Raw genomic sequence first — 18869 nt, forward strand, 5'->3', positions numbered from 1 at the left:
GCTAAATGGCACACTCACAACTTACTGAAGTCATTTCACTCTTCAGGAATTGCATTCTGTTGTTATTGCATTCAAGTCTGATATATCTGTTTATGTGTGTTTGATAAGTACAACAAAAACTTACTGAATCTTTTTATAAAGTTACTTTTAAAGGGACTGTTTACCAAAAAATGAAAATTGACTATTTTACTCACCCTCATCCATGACGTAGGTGTTTTTGCTTTCCAGTAGAACATTATTGAAGATTTTTTAGCTGAAATAGTGGTCATTGGTGACTCATTCATTCATTCATTTTCTTTTTGCTTTAGTCCCATTATTAACCTGGGGTCACCACAGCGGAATGAACCACCAACTTATGCAGCATATGTTTTAAGCAGCGGATGCCCTTTCAGCTGCAACCAATTACTGCGAAACACCCATACACTTCCATTCAAACACATACACTATGGACAATTTAGCTTACCCAATTCACCTATACCGCATGTCTTTGGACTTGTGGGGGAAACCAGGGGAATTTAAAGGGGACTTTTATGAGGGGTTTTGAACACATAATAATCATTTGGCAACAGTCTGTGACTATAACCAGCTTGTAATAGTAAAAATGTATAAATTAAATTTTTTATAATCACACTTTATAAAAACAATAGCTGTGCTTTCATCCACTTATTTTTATGCGCATTAAAAAGGTTAATAGAAACGCCAAGATGTGCATAAGTTTTGAATATGCGCATAAAAACATATACGCGGAAATTAGTAGGATAAACTTTTTATTTGATAGGTATGCGCATTAAAAAGTCACGTGACTTTGTTACAGTATAAAAGATCATGTGATGATGAAAATGTGTGTGAATAGACAAACCAGACGGCTGACTGCATTTTAAAACATCTGAAATGTTGTTTTGGTCATTCCAAAATGCTGTAACCCTTTAAGTATTATTAATTACCTTCAGAATAGACAAGAGCATCTGCTCCACGTCTCTCGCCTTCAAACACCACCACACATTCATTGCGTGTCGGCATTGTCTTCTGAGGTGCTTCTGAGTAATTTATTAAATGAAGAAAAGATTCACGCAGCTTCTTCTAATGTATTAAATTCTGTTTTTACTTTTCATATTTGGCGCCAGTTAATCAGGAAGTGACGATTTTGTTCTCTTTGACTCTTTGGATGGATACGCTGCTTTATTCGCACGTCTTTTATGTGATATTTAAGTTTTGCGCAGAAATTTTATTCACATTTTGAATGGAAACATAGCTAGTGTCTGCAGAAACAGTTTGATTGACATTTTCTTTTTGTACATGTCAACAGAGGGGGCATCACCCGACGTCATGACCTAAATCGAACCTAAATCTAACCTAATATTAACATCTTATGATGTTGTGTGCCTGCTGGTAGTCTTGTTTTTGAATCTGCCACTATGCTGACACATGGGCATGTGTAGCTCCGCCTTTTTTGAAGCCCTGCCCTAATTTTTAACCCTTTAACTGCCTGCTCTACCAAATGGTTGACCATGTTTTGACGGTTTTAAATAATGACTCTTAAAGTCATTTAAAGAATGGCTGTTGTAAATAATGCCTTACACACACAGCATTGTTGGTTTACAAGAAAATCAAACATAATTCTGTTGCACTGCTACACTTGATTTTGGTTTTATTGTAAAAAAACAAACAAACAAGAAAACATGTTAAATGAAAATCTGAAATATGTTACGGCATACATCAAAAAATAAAGATGATTTAGTATTCAAAAATGTTTTATTTTGTATAATTTTTTTAAATAAATTGGTCACACACTTGATATTTTCAGATTTTTTATATATGTATTAATTCCGGTACTTTTACCATAAATCGACATATCACACTCTACCAAATGGTTGATATTTTAGAAATTATGGGATGTGTTGAAAAAAAAATGAATTGAGTGTGTTAACTAGCAACATTAGGACTTAAGAAATGCAATTCAACATTTTTTTGTTGGTGGGGCAGTTATCAAAATGGCACAATTAGGATAAAAGCCTAAAATGGGCAGTTTTACAGAGTTTTTGAGTATTTTTGGGGTGTTTTGGGGGGATTGAATCTAGGGATGTCAGAGTTTTTTTGACCTGTGTTTTATCTTGTAAACAAAATCTTGTCACTTCAAGAGTTAAAAAAACTAGATTAATATGGCTCCAGATGACAAAAAAGTAACATTTTAACATGATGTTAATGCTAATCCACATCTGAGAAAACAGTCTGTGGTCAAAAGAACACTTTAAAATTATTATTTGCATGCCAATTCTGTCTTAATGTGTTTCCACTGAAAATACATACTGTAGCTGTAGATAACTGTAGCCTTTTTATAGCCTGAGTCTTTTTTTTATAGTCTGTCATGATTGATTTAGACTGTTTGTTCTGTGATATAAAATGGAATAACAGTTCAGCATTCAAGATTACAGATGCAGATTTATATTAAGATTAGAGAATTGACATTTTTCAGGCATTCTAAATTCTCTTTCAAAAGCTACAGTGATCTGTGGGTTTTAAATCATGCACTTCATGCTTTTTCTTCAGCGTTCCACCTTTTTGGTGTGCCTAGAAAAGCTATTAAATATTTTTAATAGCTTGATGCTTTTGCCACAGGTATGTCTTTCAAAACGTATAATAAACAAAAAAAATCCTTTCATAAGTATATCAGACTGAGGCGCATTAAAGATGAGAAGGAGGTGTGCTTTTATGCAGTGTTTCCAGTTTTCTCAGCATGACAGTCATTTTTCTGACACAATAGTAACTGAAAGTATGACCTTTGAGTGCCAATATGAGCTATAATGACTTGCGATATGAAAAGAGAGTGAAGAGAGCGTTCAGTGACCCTGTTAGGAAAACGAAACATGACCAAACCAATTTCACAGACTTCACATTCAGGTTTTCTAATGTTTCAAGTGCACCAAAAAGCAAACACAACAAAACAGAGCTTTTATATGTGGTGCTTAAAAAATTATCGAACATGCCACTGTTCAATTTGGGTTTTTTTTGTATTTACAGGAAATTATATAATACACTTTAAGAAATGCTGGTTTCCACACAATTTATGTCAGGACAACATGAAGGAATTAGGCTAATGTGCAAATTTAAGTTTGAACATAAAAAAATTAAGTTGTCGTGAAAAAAAAAACATTTTGATAATTTTGAGTGTAATATCAAGCACATGCAAGTAAAAGGGCTAAATATTATGTGGACATAAACACAAATATGATTTTTTTCATCCAAATAAACAAAGTTTCAAGCAAAGCTAGAGCAGAATACATGTTTTGAACAAATCAAGTCAGTGTCAGTGATTCAGTGAGCCATTCAGAAAGACTATATGAATCAACATTTTTGAACACATTGTTTAAATGAATGATTCAGTGAATGATGCGTTATTGCCACTACTTACAGTATACTGGTGCTTTTAGTGTCATATTTATTTATTCATGACATTCCAAATACAGCCATTGTATCTGCACTACACTGTTTAGTTATATATATTAGTGTATTAGTAGTGGGCCGTTATCGGCGTTAACACGAGACTCTTATCGCGCGATAAACAAAATATTGCTGTTTATTTATTCTCAAAGTTGGGTTGGGAACTGGGTCTGTTCTACACAAGCTATAATGATTTTCACCTTGATATTTAAGCATGAACGTGTACCTGACCGGTGAGCCGTCTGACAAAAAAGTGCCCTTCTGAATCAATCAGCAGGATGCCCTTCTGGATCTTTCACTTACTTCGAAGACACTAATGACTGTGTTTACATGGACATCTGTAATCTAGTTGCCTTAATAGACAATAACATAATTAAGGTGTTTACGTGAAGTGCTTTCATGTAAGAGTTTCCTATAATTTTGGGTGACTTCAGCTGCAGTTCAGCAGTTTCACATTCACTCATTTCATTCATGCCCCCGTGACAAACCACCACCACCAGCCTGAACAGTTGATACAAGGCAAGATGGATCCTTGCTTTAATGTTGTTAAAGCCAAATGTTGACCCTACCATCTGAATTTCACAGCAGATATTGAGACTCATCAGAGCAGGCAACATTTTTCCAATCTTCTATTGTCCAATTTTGATGAGCCTGTGTGGATTGTAGCCTCAGTTTCCTATTCTTAGCTGACAGGAGTGGCACCCGGTGTGGTCTTCTGTTACTGTAGCCCATAATCCTCAAGGTTAGACGTGTTGTGTGTTCAGAGATGCTCCTCTGCATACCTCAGTTGTCACGAGTGTTTATTTGAGTTACTGTTGCCTTTCTATCAGCTGGAACCAGTCTGGCCATTCTCCTCTGACATCAACAAGGTATTTGCGCACACAGAACTGCCGCTCACTGGATATTATCTCTTTTTCGGACAATTCTCTGTAAACACTAGAGATGGTTGTGCGTGAAAATCCCAGTAGATCAGCAGTTTCTGAAATACTCAGACCAGTCCATCTGGCACCAACAACCATGTTCAAAGTCACATAAATCAAATTTCCTTCCCATTCTGTTGCTCAGTTTGAACTGCAGCAGATTGTCTTGACCATGTCCACATGCCTAAATGAATTGAGTTGCTGCCATGTGATTGGCTGATTAGAAATTTGCTTTAACGAGCAGTTGGATAGGTGTACCTAATAAAGTGGCCGCTGAGTTTGTGTGTATGTATATTGTTTGACATTAGAACAAACCATATAATGCCAGGGTAATAGAAAGTAATTAATAGTAACAGTACTAAAAAAACACACACACACACACAAAAACAAGAGTATCAATAATTAAATAAAATTCTTAAAATTACAAACAAGCAGGACCTTTACATTAATTAAAAATGTTGTAAATGGAGCACAAATGGACGGTTTTATTGGCCTTTCTATTAGTACTATATTGAAAAAGTGAAAATGCTGTATTATACTACAGAGCCTCAAACATGTCATATGCTTCCAGCTCTCCTATTGGCCAGTAATATTCTGCCATCGTGAGCCAGTAGAGCATGGATCTGAGGCGTGTAATTTAGCCTTAATGTGAGCCTCCATTGAGTGACACGATCGAGGGGTTTATGGGTAATGACTGGCACTGTCACATCCATCAGTCTGTTTCCTTCTCTTTCCGGTGTTACATGTCAGTCAAGGTGTTTCACCCACACGCGCATCATTTGATTATCTTCATGCTTTCACTCCCACCTGTTTTCTGTCTCTTTGCTTCCGATGTTTGACTCCAGTAAGTGATGAAACTGTGTCACGCTGTGTCTCTCTGGGTGTCTGCCAATGGGATGATGCCTGTCTGTGTTGTGGAGGAAATCGAAAACGTGTTCGGATGTGGAGTGTTGTCTTCAGGACTCTTGCCACACGGTTATTTGTGAGCTGCCATTGTGAGCAGCTGCAGGGATATTGAATGAAATAGGGGGAAAAGGGAAGTCCTATGAAGAATTGCAGTGGACATTAAGAGGGCGGCTGAAAGACTAAAGTTAATGAGTGTGTGTGCATGTGTTTGTGTGTGACTGTGAATGAGGCCGGCTGTTGGAGTGATATGATGGCACATGAGAGGAGGATGATGGTGAATCTGTCAAAAAGTATGAACCATAAACTTAAGAGTTCTTGGCCTTTTCTGATGCAATGCTACAGTGAGGGAAAAAAAAGTCATTTATTTTTATGTGATAATTGTTTTTGTTTCTTTTGCACACTGATTTAGTGTTAAAGCATGACAGGAAACTCTTGCTTAGTTCATTTATCAGTATCCTGTCAACGTAGCCGGTAGCTACACAGAAATAGACAACAACAACAACAAAATATGCATAATTATCACATATTTAAAATGTGTTATTTTTATTACTGTGCTATTTAGGAAAGTTAGGTAACAGGTATTTTGAGATACTTATAACATATCTTTAGGCCTGTCACAATAATCAATATATTGACTTCAATGCAATATAAATAGTCCATACTTAAAAATACTTGTCAGCAACATTTTAGCTGATTGCACAACATCTGTCATCTCATCCACTCTCAATTGAAGGTGTCAGTGTCAGTTTGGTTAAAAAACTATTGTATTAACTATAAATTATGTTGGTATATTTTTGGGTGCCTAACAGCTGAAAATATATCTGATTGAGGATGTGACTTGTTCGGTGTCCTGTTCCTCAGTGTTTAAAAGTCTACATTTATTCATTCATTCATTTTCTTAGTCCCTTTGGAGTGTGTATGGGTGTTTCCCAGTGTTGGGTTGGGGCTGGAAGGGCAGCCGCTGCGTAAAACATATGCTGGATAAGTTGCCGGTTCATTCCACTGTGGTGACTCCTGATGAAAGTCTAAATTGACTTTGTTAAATATGTTAAATTTTTTTCTAGTTCTTGGTATTTGGCACTTTTTGTTAACAATTTTTTATTTACTTGTTTAGGATAAATACATTTTCACATTTTGATTCTCTGATTATTAAAGTTGCTATAATTATATTAAATATTCTTAAGAATAAAATATGTTATTAAAAGGTGCAGTAGATGATTGTCTTCAGAAACATTTTTGTTGTGCTGGTTGAAAGTCTCTTCACATTCCAATAGTAATGATTAAAGTAAATGATCTAAATGTATTTTTATGTATTTTTATATTCTGGGTAAGGCATAAGACTAGAAAATATTAGCCCAATTAAAATTCCCATAATTCTGATAAGTAGCCCAAACTGTCTGTCAACAAATGTAGATTTGTGCATCTGCGCACCCATTCACCCAGATCCGTCATTTGTGCACACGAGAGAGAAAGAGAGAGAGAGAGTGACAGAGGTAAAAACAAATGCTGAATCAAAACTTTTTCAAATCCTGAATCAATATTTGAGTTACTTTTGCACCCTGGAGGAAGGACGACACCATGGCTGAAGTATTTCTGTTAGACAGGTAATGTTATGTTTCAAAACTATTTTAGTCACTCAAAGCTTATGTAGATATTGCTGTTGTTACAAATGGGTCATATGCATGGAAGTGTTGTTCAGCCTCTGAAATCTTCCGGTGAAAGATTGATGTGACTATTTTCAATTTTATAAGGGCCCTTTTACAGCATCGATGACGTAGATTTTTATTTATTATAACAGCAAAACATAAGTAAACAGCGCTATTCCGCCTAGCCCACTTTACTGAGGAGAAGTTGGTTTTACATTCACATTAGTTTATTTTTGAACAATGACAACCTGCATAGCGCTCACTGTGTTGTTTACCATGCTACTCTGAATATTCGGTCTGAAATAGCATGTAAGTATGGCTAAGTAAGAAGTATAATTTCTGCACCACACCAGCCAACCACTAAGCATACAGTAGTGGCTTTAGGACAAAGCAAGTGAGAGAGTAAGACCAGCGATCCTTGCATGCTTGAAATATTGAACACTATGACAAGTTTTGCTTGCTGCACAGCTGAAACGTGCTAGATATAATACAGTTTTTCGTAAAGAACTGTAGTAATATAAAGTACTAAAGTTTTCTAACAGTCGAATGACATGATCTAATGGGTTGTCTACTGTCATCTTTAATGTGCGCGTTCATGATTTCAGGAGGCTAATGTTGGACAGCGGACTGTGTTTCAAAGAAATTTTGCTAACAGATAGCATTTTGGCAGATCACCAACTGCACCAAATTGGGCTCTATTTTGACGATCCATGCGCAAAATGCAAAGCGCAGGCTCTGCATTACTTTGTATACTAAAATTATTGTTTACATAAATTACAATTGATTTATTTTTCTTTTTTTCTTTCTGTTTTATCTCTCCTCTGTTTTTCAACCTCCTCTCGTTTACTTTTAGCCTATTATTTTTGCAGTTCGGCTTAGTTTCGCTGGTCACACAGAAATTAAATAAAGTGATTGGTTTTAAAAATGGCAAATGATGTAATTTATGTAATTACCTCGCAGCATGCAGTTCATTATGAAGCATGTTTGAAGGATTCGAATAAGTCGTTAGAAGTCCTTGGTAATACAGGATCAAGCCAGTTTAAAAGTCCATGTCATTTTATTTAAAAAACCCATTAGTCAGCACTGAAGCACCTTCAGAGTGAAGATGCTTAATGCACATATGGCCTTGTGAGAAAGTGCTGATTTATGCGTTTCACAAATAAAAGCTGTCATGACACCAAAGATGGCCATCATGCTGCTATATGGAAATGTGATGCAGCCAAAGCTGGAAGTGTCATCGCTTTCTCTCAGTTTCTCTTTCGCTCTTTCTCCACCTGTCTTTCTGATATTGATAAGTCCAGCAGATGGGTAACAGTGATTGAATCCTGACTCTTGTGGAAAATGAAAAATATTTGCTGACGATACAGTGGCTCATGAGGGCTTTCTGAAGAGCAGCACAACAACACAATCTGGATGAGCTCTCCATCCACCTGTCTGATTCACCAGCACCGCTCAGAGCCTCAGCAGAAACAATATTTGGCTTAGACTGGATGAAATATGAAAGAGCGAGAGATGGGTGGTGAGGATCTCATCCATCAGCTCCACTCATCTCCTCTACATCACTGCCAAATCTGAGCGTCACAACTGACCACACAACACCTGCTGCACATTATATGTTATGCTTCACTATCCCTCTGCATCATTTTAAGCTTTCCCTTTTTCTTTTTTACTAAAACACTTTGCTGCAAGGAACAGTCAGGTATCTTTATATTTACCAAGCTGATTCCTCACTAAAACCCCCAAAGATCATGTGTTCAAGCCATTTCATTAGGTTTTGACATGATAAAAGTAGTGATATCTTATTTTTGTTGTTTTTTACAGCAACATTCAGGTTCATTAAACACATGAACCAGTCTCTTTCAGTCCTATACAGTCAAATCCTGATGGAGATATAGCATCCTCTCAGTGTGGCTTTCCCTAATTCATCTTCAATTATTCCCCATATAATGCTTCAGGGGGTCTTTTTAAACTCAGTGAGCTCAGAGGAGTCATGAAAGATACTCCATGTCTCCAACTGATCAGTGGTACTTCAGAAAAAAAGGTTTTTATACCCTCATCTAAAATGTCATACTGTACACAGTGTAATATTTTGTAATATTTCATGGGTGTTGCTAGACATAAAGCTTTACTGGGGCATGCCCCCCTCCCTCAAAAAACATAAATGTGTTAAATAATGGTCCAAATATTCAGATTTATACATTTGAGGAGCACAAATTTTAGTAAATCAGTTTGCTTGATTAATTTTAATTCTCTTCTTTCATAAAAATGGCATCTGACCCTGACCTTCTGACCTACAAATGCATATTCAACATGGTCAGGCGCAAAAATAGCTGTCTACACCAGGGGTGTCCAATCTTGGTCCTGGAGGGCTGGTGTCCAGCAGATTTTAGATCCAACTTGCCTCAACACACCTGCAAGGATATTTCTAGAAAGCCTAGTAAGAGCTTGATTAGTTAGCCCAGGTGTGTCTGATTGGGGTTGGAACTAAACTTTGCTGGACACTGACCCTCCAGGACCGAGTTTGGACATGCCTGGTCTACACCTTTTCAGCGATATTTATTTTGTCTGTTTAGCAAACATTAACACTGCTATTTTAACACCAAAAAAGACTAATGTTATCTCACGGCAATTTATAACTTTTTGATTTAGTGGCTAAATCATATGAATTTGTACAATCTCATTCATTCAATTTAGAACAATTTGCTCATCCCCCAATGACGGTGTGGTTTAGGGGTAGGGTTTGGTGCCACACTTCTTTTTAAAAATTGTACATTTTCGTATGGCTGAACTCATATCAATTCACGAATTAGCCACTAAACTGACAAAATGTAAAGTAGTTACATTTCCTCATGAGGTCAGGCTGAAAAGAGTAAATCTGGCCCTAAGCCTCTAGTGTGGACTTCACACGACAGTTTAAGCAAGAACTTACAAACACCTGGTGCAACCCTATCCAAATGTGTAAAGTTTACAGTGTAAAAAAGAAGCACTTTGTGTTGCTTTTCAATCAAATCACCATAAACATACCTGAAGAGAGCAGGAAAAATACCCAAATCCCAAGACAATCGCATCATATTTTCTTTCTCAATACGGATCTTGAAATGTCTGGGTACGATGAGCTTATTACAGATGAAAAGTTGAATGAAAGCATGGTAGAGGGCACATGAAGGGTACAATGAGGCTTGGGAGAACAGATTTTCCCTCTGGAACTTAGCCTTTTTTTCTTTTCTTTTCTTTTTTTTTTTTGGGATGTGAGTGGGTGACAGGATGAAAATGAATTACACCCATATCAAGTGGGGGGAAGGTAGAGGAGAGCAAGTGACTGAGAGTCGAGTGCCCTTGCTGCTAAAAAGAGCGGATAAGCTAATAGGGTCAGTGATGTTCTGTGTTGGCATGACTGAGCACCAAACCACAGTGACTAAGCTGCCCAGTAGTACACAAACACACGGAGACACACACACACACTCATAAATCTGCATACACAGCCTGTTGCAGGGTAATTACCTGGAAACATTCAGACCCACTGCGGCCACATGCCAATAACCCAGAAAGCTGAATCACAGGTGCACTGCAGACTCACAAACACACACCAGCCATGGTACACTTATGATTCAGTTCACATTTTAGTCTAGCCTGCAAATCAAATAAGCAATAAAACAAAGACGTCAGTGCTTTTACACACACAATTATATGCACTTATACGAGACGCATGGTTATATTTGTGCTTTCCATAAGTGTGTGTATCTAATTAATGAATAGTATGAGTGCAAATCAGTCACAGTGCTTAAGTATAAAATGCTCTAATGTGTTTATCCATATGAGAAGACTGGCTTTTATTTTTTATTTATTATTTTTAACAGTAGTTATTAAAATGCCAGCTCCCTTTAGCTTCCTTTTCACAACATTTGCGTTCCAGCAAGCTGAATAATTTAAATGATAAAATATTCTTCTCCTCTGGGAGCATTTTAATCATTTGAGTTTCAATGTTTTCACCGTCGCCCTGTAGCACATTTACAGTCTGATAATGGTGGATTTCATTGCAAACTCTGCAGTATAGTTATCTTGCGTCTTAGTATTTGTAGTGAAATTATTTTACCCAGAGGTTGGTCTTTCACAAAAGCAGAGATAAAATGGAGTTATCAGTAATATATGTCTTTGTCTGATAGGCTTATTTGAAAACGCTCAAGGAGAAATGAAAAAGATACACCAAACAGAAGTTGGTATACAGTAAGAGTAAAGAGCTATGAAGTAAACATAATGACATGGTTTGTTTAATTTGGGTTTAATGTGTATTTGTAAGAACATTTTTCATTTCTTTTGAAAGTGTGTAACTTTTAGAATGATCAACTTTACCACAAAGTTCAGGAAGAGATGCTAAAAGAGTTTATTTATGTCATATTGTCATAAATGCTTTTTTATGTCCTCTGAGTTGTTGAATGTTGTGGTAGTTTAGCATCTAATTAAATTTACAAAAGCTAAATGAGATACTTAGATACCAGATTAAATGCAAGTGAAGTGTCTACTTTAATTATTGATATAAAGTTTAGGAAATTACGATGTCTGAATGTATAAAATAATGTTCTACATATTTACTGTAGGTTAAAAAATTAAATGACGTACTTTAAATTACAATTGCAATCAGAATTATTAGCCGTCTTGAATTATTAGCCCCATGTTTATTTTTTTCCCCAATTTCTGTTTAGCGGAGAGAAGATTTTTTCAACACATTTCTAAACATAATAGTTTGAATAACTCATTTCTAATAACTGATTTATTTTATCTTTGTCATGATGACAGGAAATAATATTTTACTAGATATTTTTCAAGACACTTCTATACAGCTTAAAGTGACATTTAAAGGCTTAACTAGGTTAATTAGGTTAACTAGGCAGTTTAGGCAAATTAAGCAAAGTATTGTATAACTATAAGTAGACGAAAAAAAAGTATAGCTTAAAGGGGCTAATAATTTAGACCTTAAAATGTTTTTAAAAAAAGTAAAAACAGCTTTTATTCTAGCCGGAAAAAAAACAAATAAGACTTTCTCAAGAAGAAAAAATATTATCAGAAATACTGTGAAAATTTCCTTGCTCTGTTAAACATCATTTGGGAAATATTTAAAAAAGGTAAAAATATTTCAATTGGGGTTTAATGATTCTGATTGCAAATGATGATAAGTGATCATATTAAAGTTTAGGATATTTAATCGGTATTTTGCAGCTCATCTAATAATTTTTGCTCTAAATCAGCCTGGTCGTCTTTGGCAATTTGTGGTAAAAATGTTTTATTATTTATTGTGTTTTTTTATTGAAATAATTCTGTAATTATTTGGGGAAAATAAATAAAACAGGATGCATTATAATGTCAAAAAAAGCACCATAATTGTTTTCATATATTGTGCATTAAGTGTGGTTTAAGTTTGTGGTATTTCAACACAATCTAATGGCAGATTCGTAACTTTTTGATTTAATGGCTAACTCGTATGAATGCATAAGATCTCATTCATACAATTTGGTAGGATTTGCTAGTCCCCTAATGATGATTGGGTTTAAGGGTGGGGTTGAGTGCCACGCCTCCTGTTTAAAATCAAACTGAACTCGAATTAGCCACTAAATTAGTCTGAATTTGACTGAATTAGCCACTAAACTGACAAAACGTAACATATTTCCATTTCCTCGTTAAGATCAGGATGGGTATTTTGATATATGCTTAGACTCTTCTCAAACTTTTTTCTTTTTTTTCTGTAAGAAGCAAAAGCCTCTTTTAAAACAATTAAGATGCTAAAGATATTCTGCTGATGTTTATTATCTCAAAGCCTTATGCTTCATTCACACTAGCAGCGACTTTGTAGCTGCCTATCGCTCTAGGTGGCGACCTGCTTCAAACGCAGGTCTGTGTAGGTATATACAGCACAAATACAACCTGACTCTGAGCAAGCTGAGGGAGGATCACATGAGGTCTACTAGTGCTCCTATTGGCTGTCACTCAAGAAAGTCGCTCTTCATTTGCATAAAGTTGAAGGATTCTTTACTTTGTTGTGTTACTCAACACGCCCACCTGGTCGCCAACGGTTGCTGTCGCTCGCATAGACAGAGGTTGCCAGAAGTCGCTCGCTCTCTGTTGAAATGAACGGTTGCTTGTTGCTTTGTAGTGTGAATGAGGCTTTAAAGTGATAGTTCACCCAAAACTGAAAATTCCGTCATTATTTACTTACCATTCATTTGTCGTAAACATGTGTGAGTTTCCTTCTTCTGTTAAACACAAAACAAGATATTTTGAAAAATGCTGAAAATCTGTAACCTTTGACTTCCATAGTATTTGTTTTGCTACTATGGAAGTCAATGCTTACATATTTCTAACATCTTCATAACATCTTATTTTGTGTTTAACAGATTAAAGCAACTCATAGATTTTGAAACCGCTTGAGGAAGAGCAAATACTGAGTACATTTTCATTTTTGGTTGAACTATCCCTTTAATATTAAACGGTTTATCAGCTCAGTCACCTATTCCTGATCCCATGTTGATAAACGGCCTGATGAAAGATTTTCTGTTCCCTTCACAGGTAAGAGCCCATACCTCATGTTTACTAACCGCCATGAAATCCGCCGCATTGATCTGGTGAAGAAGGACTACACACAAGTGGTGCCGACCCTGAAGAATGCGGTGGCCCTGGATGTGGATGTTACCACCAACAAGATGTACTGGTGTGACCTTTACCATCGCAAGATCTTCAGGTACACACACACAGCATTACACACACATGCACAGGGTATATAGTGTCCCTCCCTCTAACTTGACAGCTGTTTAATCTTAGTTTGAAAAGGATAATTTGCAATTAGTGTAGAGCGCTGAGGTAGGAGGAGATGGTGCGGTTCTGAGAAGCTCTTCCCGCCTCCTCTCAGCTGTCTGATATTTAAATGCATGAGAACAGCTGCTGCAGAATAACTGGAGATTTCCTGACGGCAGCAGCATCATGCAGTGATCAATTGAAAGCTGTGCAGGAAATTGCTTGTGTGCACATTTCCATATAGACTTTTTTCTTCTGTTTCCTAGGAGTTGGGATGAAAATGTAAAAAGAAAAAATACATAAACATCATCAAAACAACTGATTTAAATGATATATGTGAGGAATTTTTTTTACAGTTTTGGAGACAAAAAGTCTACAATTTTAGGCTCTCGTTTTTTGTTATTTGCATTTATTTATTTATTTATTTATTTATTTATTTATTTATTTATTTATTTATTGTAGATAAAATTTTCAGTTTCCCTGGACTTACTATCTATGGGTTTAAGTGAAATGTTAAAAAAACTGATATTAACATTTTAGAATCTTTTTTGTTATAACATTTTAAGTTTGGCAGAATTCCAGTAGTAGTTTACAGAATAAAAAAAATACAAATGATTTACTTAAGCACATAATTTTAAATAACAAATCCAGGGAAACTTTAATTATTTTATAAATAAATACATTTATTTATTTATTTATTTATTTATTTATTTATTTATTTAATTATTTAATTATTTAATTGTTTTAATAGATTAAACTCTCAGTTTCTCTGCACTTACTAATTATGGGTTTGAGTGAAAAGTTAACGTTTGTTTTATTTTATAAAGATCTGATATTAACATTTTAACATCCTTTTTGTTATAACAACATTTTATGTTTGGCAGAAATGCCATTAGTAGTTTAAAAAGCAAATGATTTACTTAAGCACATAACTATAAATCATAAATCCACTGAGACAGAGAAACAGAATTTTCAAGTGGTCTTTATTTTTATATTCTTTTATTGTACAAACATATATTTTATGGCTTTATATATACATATATATATAAACTGTATATATATATAATTTTATATAAATGTTATTTTTGGAGCAATAGATCAGCATTTGATTAATTTAAAAAGGATGATTGACTGTAAAAATGCTGAAAATGTATTATTTCAGTTAATTAATTACATTCATTATTTAAATTGTAATAATTTTTACAATATTAATACTTTTATTGGATTTTTGATCCAATAAATACAGCTTTGGTAAGCAAAAAACATTCAGAAACATTTAAAACTTAGTAATCGTTTATCTATATTGCATCAAATGCAAAATCTGCAATATTCCTGTCATTTCCAGCCGTTGCTACTCAATATCTTCGTCCTAACCGAAGGACATTCCAGTCCCGTATGGGAGGTTCTGAATAATCACAACCAACCATTTAACAAACTCATCTTATCAGTCGGACAGCAGCCTGTCATGAAGCTGAAGAACCTGACCAGCTTTTGTCCTTTACTGTCCCGGTGTGTGCATGTTTGGCATGTCCTGCTCTCATCAGCCTCTAGGAGCAACTAAATCACTTCACCCACACCATATGCTTCCCATAATTTACCTCCCACAATAATGTGTCCCATTACTCTTCCCCTCTCCCCTCAGGAGGGCTCATGTTAGGACGGTTACGACAGTTCATTATCACTTTTATAAACCTTCAGAAGAATGGAAATACTTGTGCTTGTCTGCAGGGAGTTTAATTTATGTATGGGGTCCCTGTTGGAGAGTGGCATGAACTGAGTTACGGTAAAGATGTGAACAGTGTGGATGTCTGCTGACAGCTGAAAGCTCAAATGAGGCATATTATTTAAAGGCCACTCATATATCCTTTGTGTATTTTGAGGGTGATATGGTTATTGATTTGATCATTGTGGTCAGTAAGAAGTTGTTTTGTTAGATAATAAGTCTTGGTTTACCTGGAAGAGATCTCAAAGTGACACATTGTTTCTGTGTAAAGGCTGATAGATTAGTGTTGTGTTTCTTGCTTTAATTAATCTTAATTAACTTCATCTGGGGTTAATGTGATGCAAGGCTTGTGTTGTAATTAAGATGTCAGAGGGATCCTGAACCCAACTGGTTAAACAGACAGTTTGTTGCTCTGTTTGACCAAATGCATTAGTGGTTGATCATGGTGTGAAGACTAAATATCCTGTGGTTTGTGTTTTGATAGATGGTTAGACTCATGTATCTGGTGTGATTTACTGTAATGGGATGTTTACCCAAAACTGTGTTTATTTACGCAGTCTTGTCTTACCGTCTTTCGGATGAGATGTTAAAGCAAGGTCCTGACTCTCTGTGGTCATTAAAAATCACAAGACACTTCTCGTAAAGAGTAAGGGTGTAACTCCGGTGTCCATCAGCCCTTACCAATCAGCGCCTCCCAATCATCCCCATCCACCGAATTGGCTCTATCGCTGTCTTTCCACTCCACCTATAGCTGGTGTGTGGTGAGCGCACTAGCACCATTGTCCTGTGGCTGCTGTCGCATCGTCCAAGTGGAATCTGCACACTGGTGGTGGTATGGAGAGCCCCCCCTCATGATTGTGAAGCGCTTTGGGTGTATGGCCATACACAATAAATGCGCTATTTAAAAACACATTACATTACATTTTCAGGCAATCCAATGTTTTTTGTTTGTTTTTTTTTTTTGCTTTAAGAGTATTTCCTCTTAAAAATGTTGATATTGGTGTTTACAAATTGCAAGTCAACCGATATCGACACGTGTACAGTAGATCTAAAAACATTATACAGACAAAACTGAATAATACTATAGGTATGGGGATGAGTAAAATGTTAAGTTTAATTTTATTCTATAAAAGTGATAACATTTCTTCAAATAATATTGTTAACGTAAATTATTTATTCATTGATTCAGTTTTTGCAGAAAATGACAATTGGTGAAAATAGCAATATTTGTCAATTAAAATATTAATTTACCAAATATTGATTTCAGAAGTCTTCTGAAGTTAAAACATTGTTACTGTGTTGTCTAAACTTTTATATACACTTTTATGCGTTTTTTGGCCCGGAATGACAGGATTTTGGTTTTAATTTTGGAAGAAATGCCATCTTTACAGGAAACAATAAAAATCAAGTTTTACTCAGACACATAACTATAAATCATAAATGTACTTACAGTATGCTGTTTGTTTACAAATAAGGACATGTGCACTGCAAAAAGGCTTTTCTTGGATATTTTGTCTTGTTTCCAGTTCAAATATCAAAAAATTTAGTTTTAAAATAAAACACATTTTCTAGAGAATTTTCCTTAAAACAAGCAACAGAATCTGCCAGTGGGGTAAGCAAAATAATCTATTGTCAAAATGATAAACAGGATTATTTTGCTTCCCTCATTGGCAGATTATTTTGCTTGATTTAAGGAAAAACTCACTTAATTTTGCCATATTATTTCTTAAAATGTTTCTTTTTAGGTGGTCTTGAAAATGCTTCTTGATTTAGGAATTTTTAGATATTTGGACTAGGAACAAGACAAAAACTCTAAGTTAGAAAAGCCTTTTTTGCAGTGTGTTTTATTCTTTATCTAAATAGTGCTTGCATTCTGGATGCTTCCACCTTTTTTAAGTAGCAAACTGTTTCAGCTCTCATGTGAGACTGTGTTTGTGCATAGCCGATATACAATCACCATACCTGTCAACCCTCCCGTTTTCCCCAGGATTCTCCTGTATTTTATAGTTCTATCCTGCTATCATCCTGTAAAAGTATATTCTCGTATGTCTTCCATATTTTCAGTCTTTCTCTGAAGGGTGGCAAATAAACATTAAAGAGCCAAGCCTCCCTATACGCAACCCATACCGCCGAACCGCCGGGGGCCGCCCCTTGCTCTTAAATGCGAGTCTGTTCTGTACTTTCGCTTGATTTAGGCATAAAAACACTTTGAAATAAATATAAAAATGGCGGGATTCCCTTTTCTTTTCATTACAGGTGCCGTCTACCCTTCATATGCAATCCTCAAAACAGTTATATAGCGCGCTCCATCATCTGACGCGCTCCATATCACTATAGTGATATAGTGATAGACGCGATTTGAAGCGGAGTTTTGGGTATGTGTTTGAACAGACATATACACATAATTATTATTAATAATAATAATAATATCTAAAGATGTCGATCTTGGTGTTTTTTATTCCTTATTATGGTGGGCATATGCCTTATTTTCACATCCCAATGTTGACAGGTATGACAATCACCAACCACCATGGTTTAACTAAAAATCTTTTTTCATGCTTTTAAACTCACTTGTTCAAAACAATGAAGAAAATGATTCAGGATTTGTCAGTTTTTCGTTATTATTTTTGTTGACTGGTACTGAGTCGTCCCTTTTACAGTGAATAAAATAAGTGAACTATTATTAATCAAATGGATGGTTAGCTATTATGTGGCTGCCACATTGTTCAGCATTTATACTAAATTTAATTTTGAGAACTATTGTTGCACCCAGTAAGGACAAGGTGCTCTAGTACATTTGGTAATGTCACAATGCTTGCACATTCGCTCTATAGCTATCGTAGTCATTTATTGTAAGCGCCTCATTTTACTATCATTATAATAATTTTTAAAAAGAACCTGCTATTGAGTGCTTGACGTCATATCACGTTGAACATCATCTCATTATATATAGCGAGTATTGTTTAAGCGCGTAACACTTTATCCCATTAATTTTTCCCTCTTGCATTGACTCATTTGTGAATCATCAGTTTTATGCCAGGGAACCTGTTCCTATTAATAGAGCCACTAGTCAAAAGCCAGCGAGAGCACAAGAGAAATGTTCCCTGGCTGCTGTTTCCTCTGTCCTTGTGATTCACTTAAGATCCACTCTGAAAAGAACGCAACAAAGTCCTGCGCTCTTATGAGGGGAGATGGGCCCATTTTGATGGCTGTTGAAGCAGCATCTGTTAAAGGCAGTAGGTGAACTCAAACCTCCCCCTCACTGCCAGTCTGAGGCCTTTTTGAGAAACGGTTGCCTTTTCCAGTTTGAGATCACTAGTAAATTTTTAGAAGATTTGAAGTGCTGTGAGCGGATTAGGATTTTAAACATTCTAATGTGCAAAATGATTAAATTTTTAAAATGTTTTTAGATGTAAGTATTATTGTTGGTTTTTAGGATATCTATAAGCTAGT

General features: G+C 35.6%; 1 protein-coding gene across 4 annotated transcripts in view; it reads left to right on the forward strand.

The window, feature by feature from the left end:
* Positions 1–18869, forward strand: part of lrp8 (low density lipoprotein receptor-related protein 8, apolipoprotein e receptor) — a 292418-nt gene that overhangs the window by 227518 nt on the left and 46031 nt on the right. For all 4 annotated transcript variants that reach the window (XM_056460108.1, XM_056460109.1, XM_056460105.1 and 1 more), the window contains exon 10: positions 13469–13640. In XM_056460108.1, coding sequence (XP_056316083.1) covers positions 13469–13640 — 172 coding nt within the window. The remainder of the gene's footprint in view (positions 1–13468; positions 13641–18869) is intronic.

This window comes from Danio aesculapii, chromosome 6, assembly GCF_903798145.1.
Source record: "Danio aesculapii chromosome 6, fDanAes4.1, whole genome shotgun sequence".
Taxonomy (NCBI): Eukaryota; Metazoa; Chordata; class Actinopteri; order Cypriniformes; family Danionidae; genus Danio; species Danio aesculapii.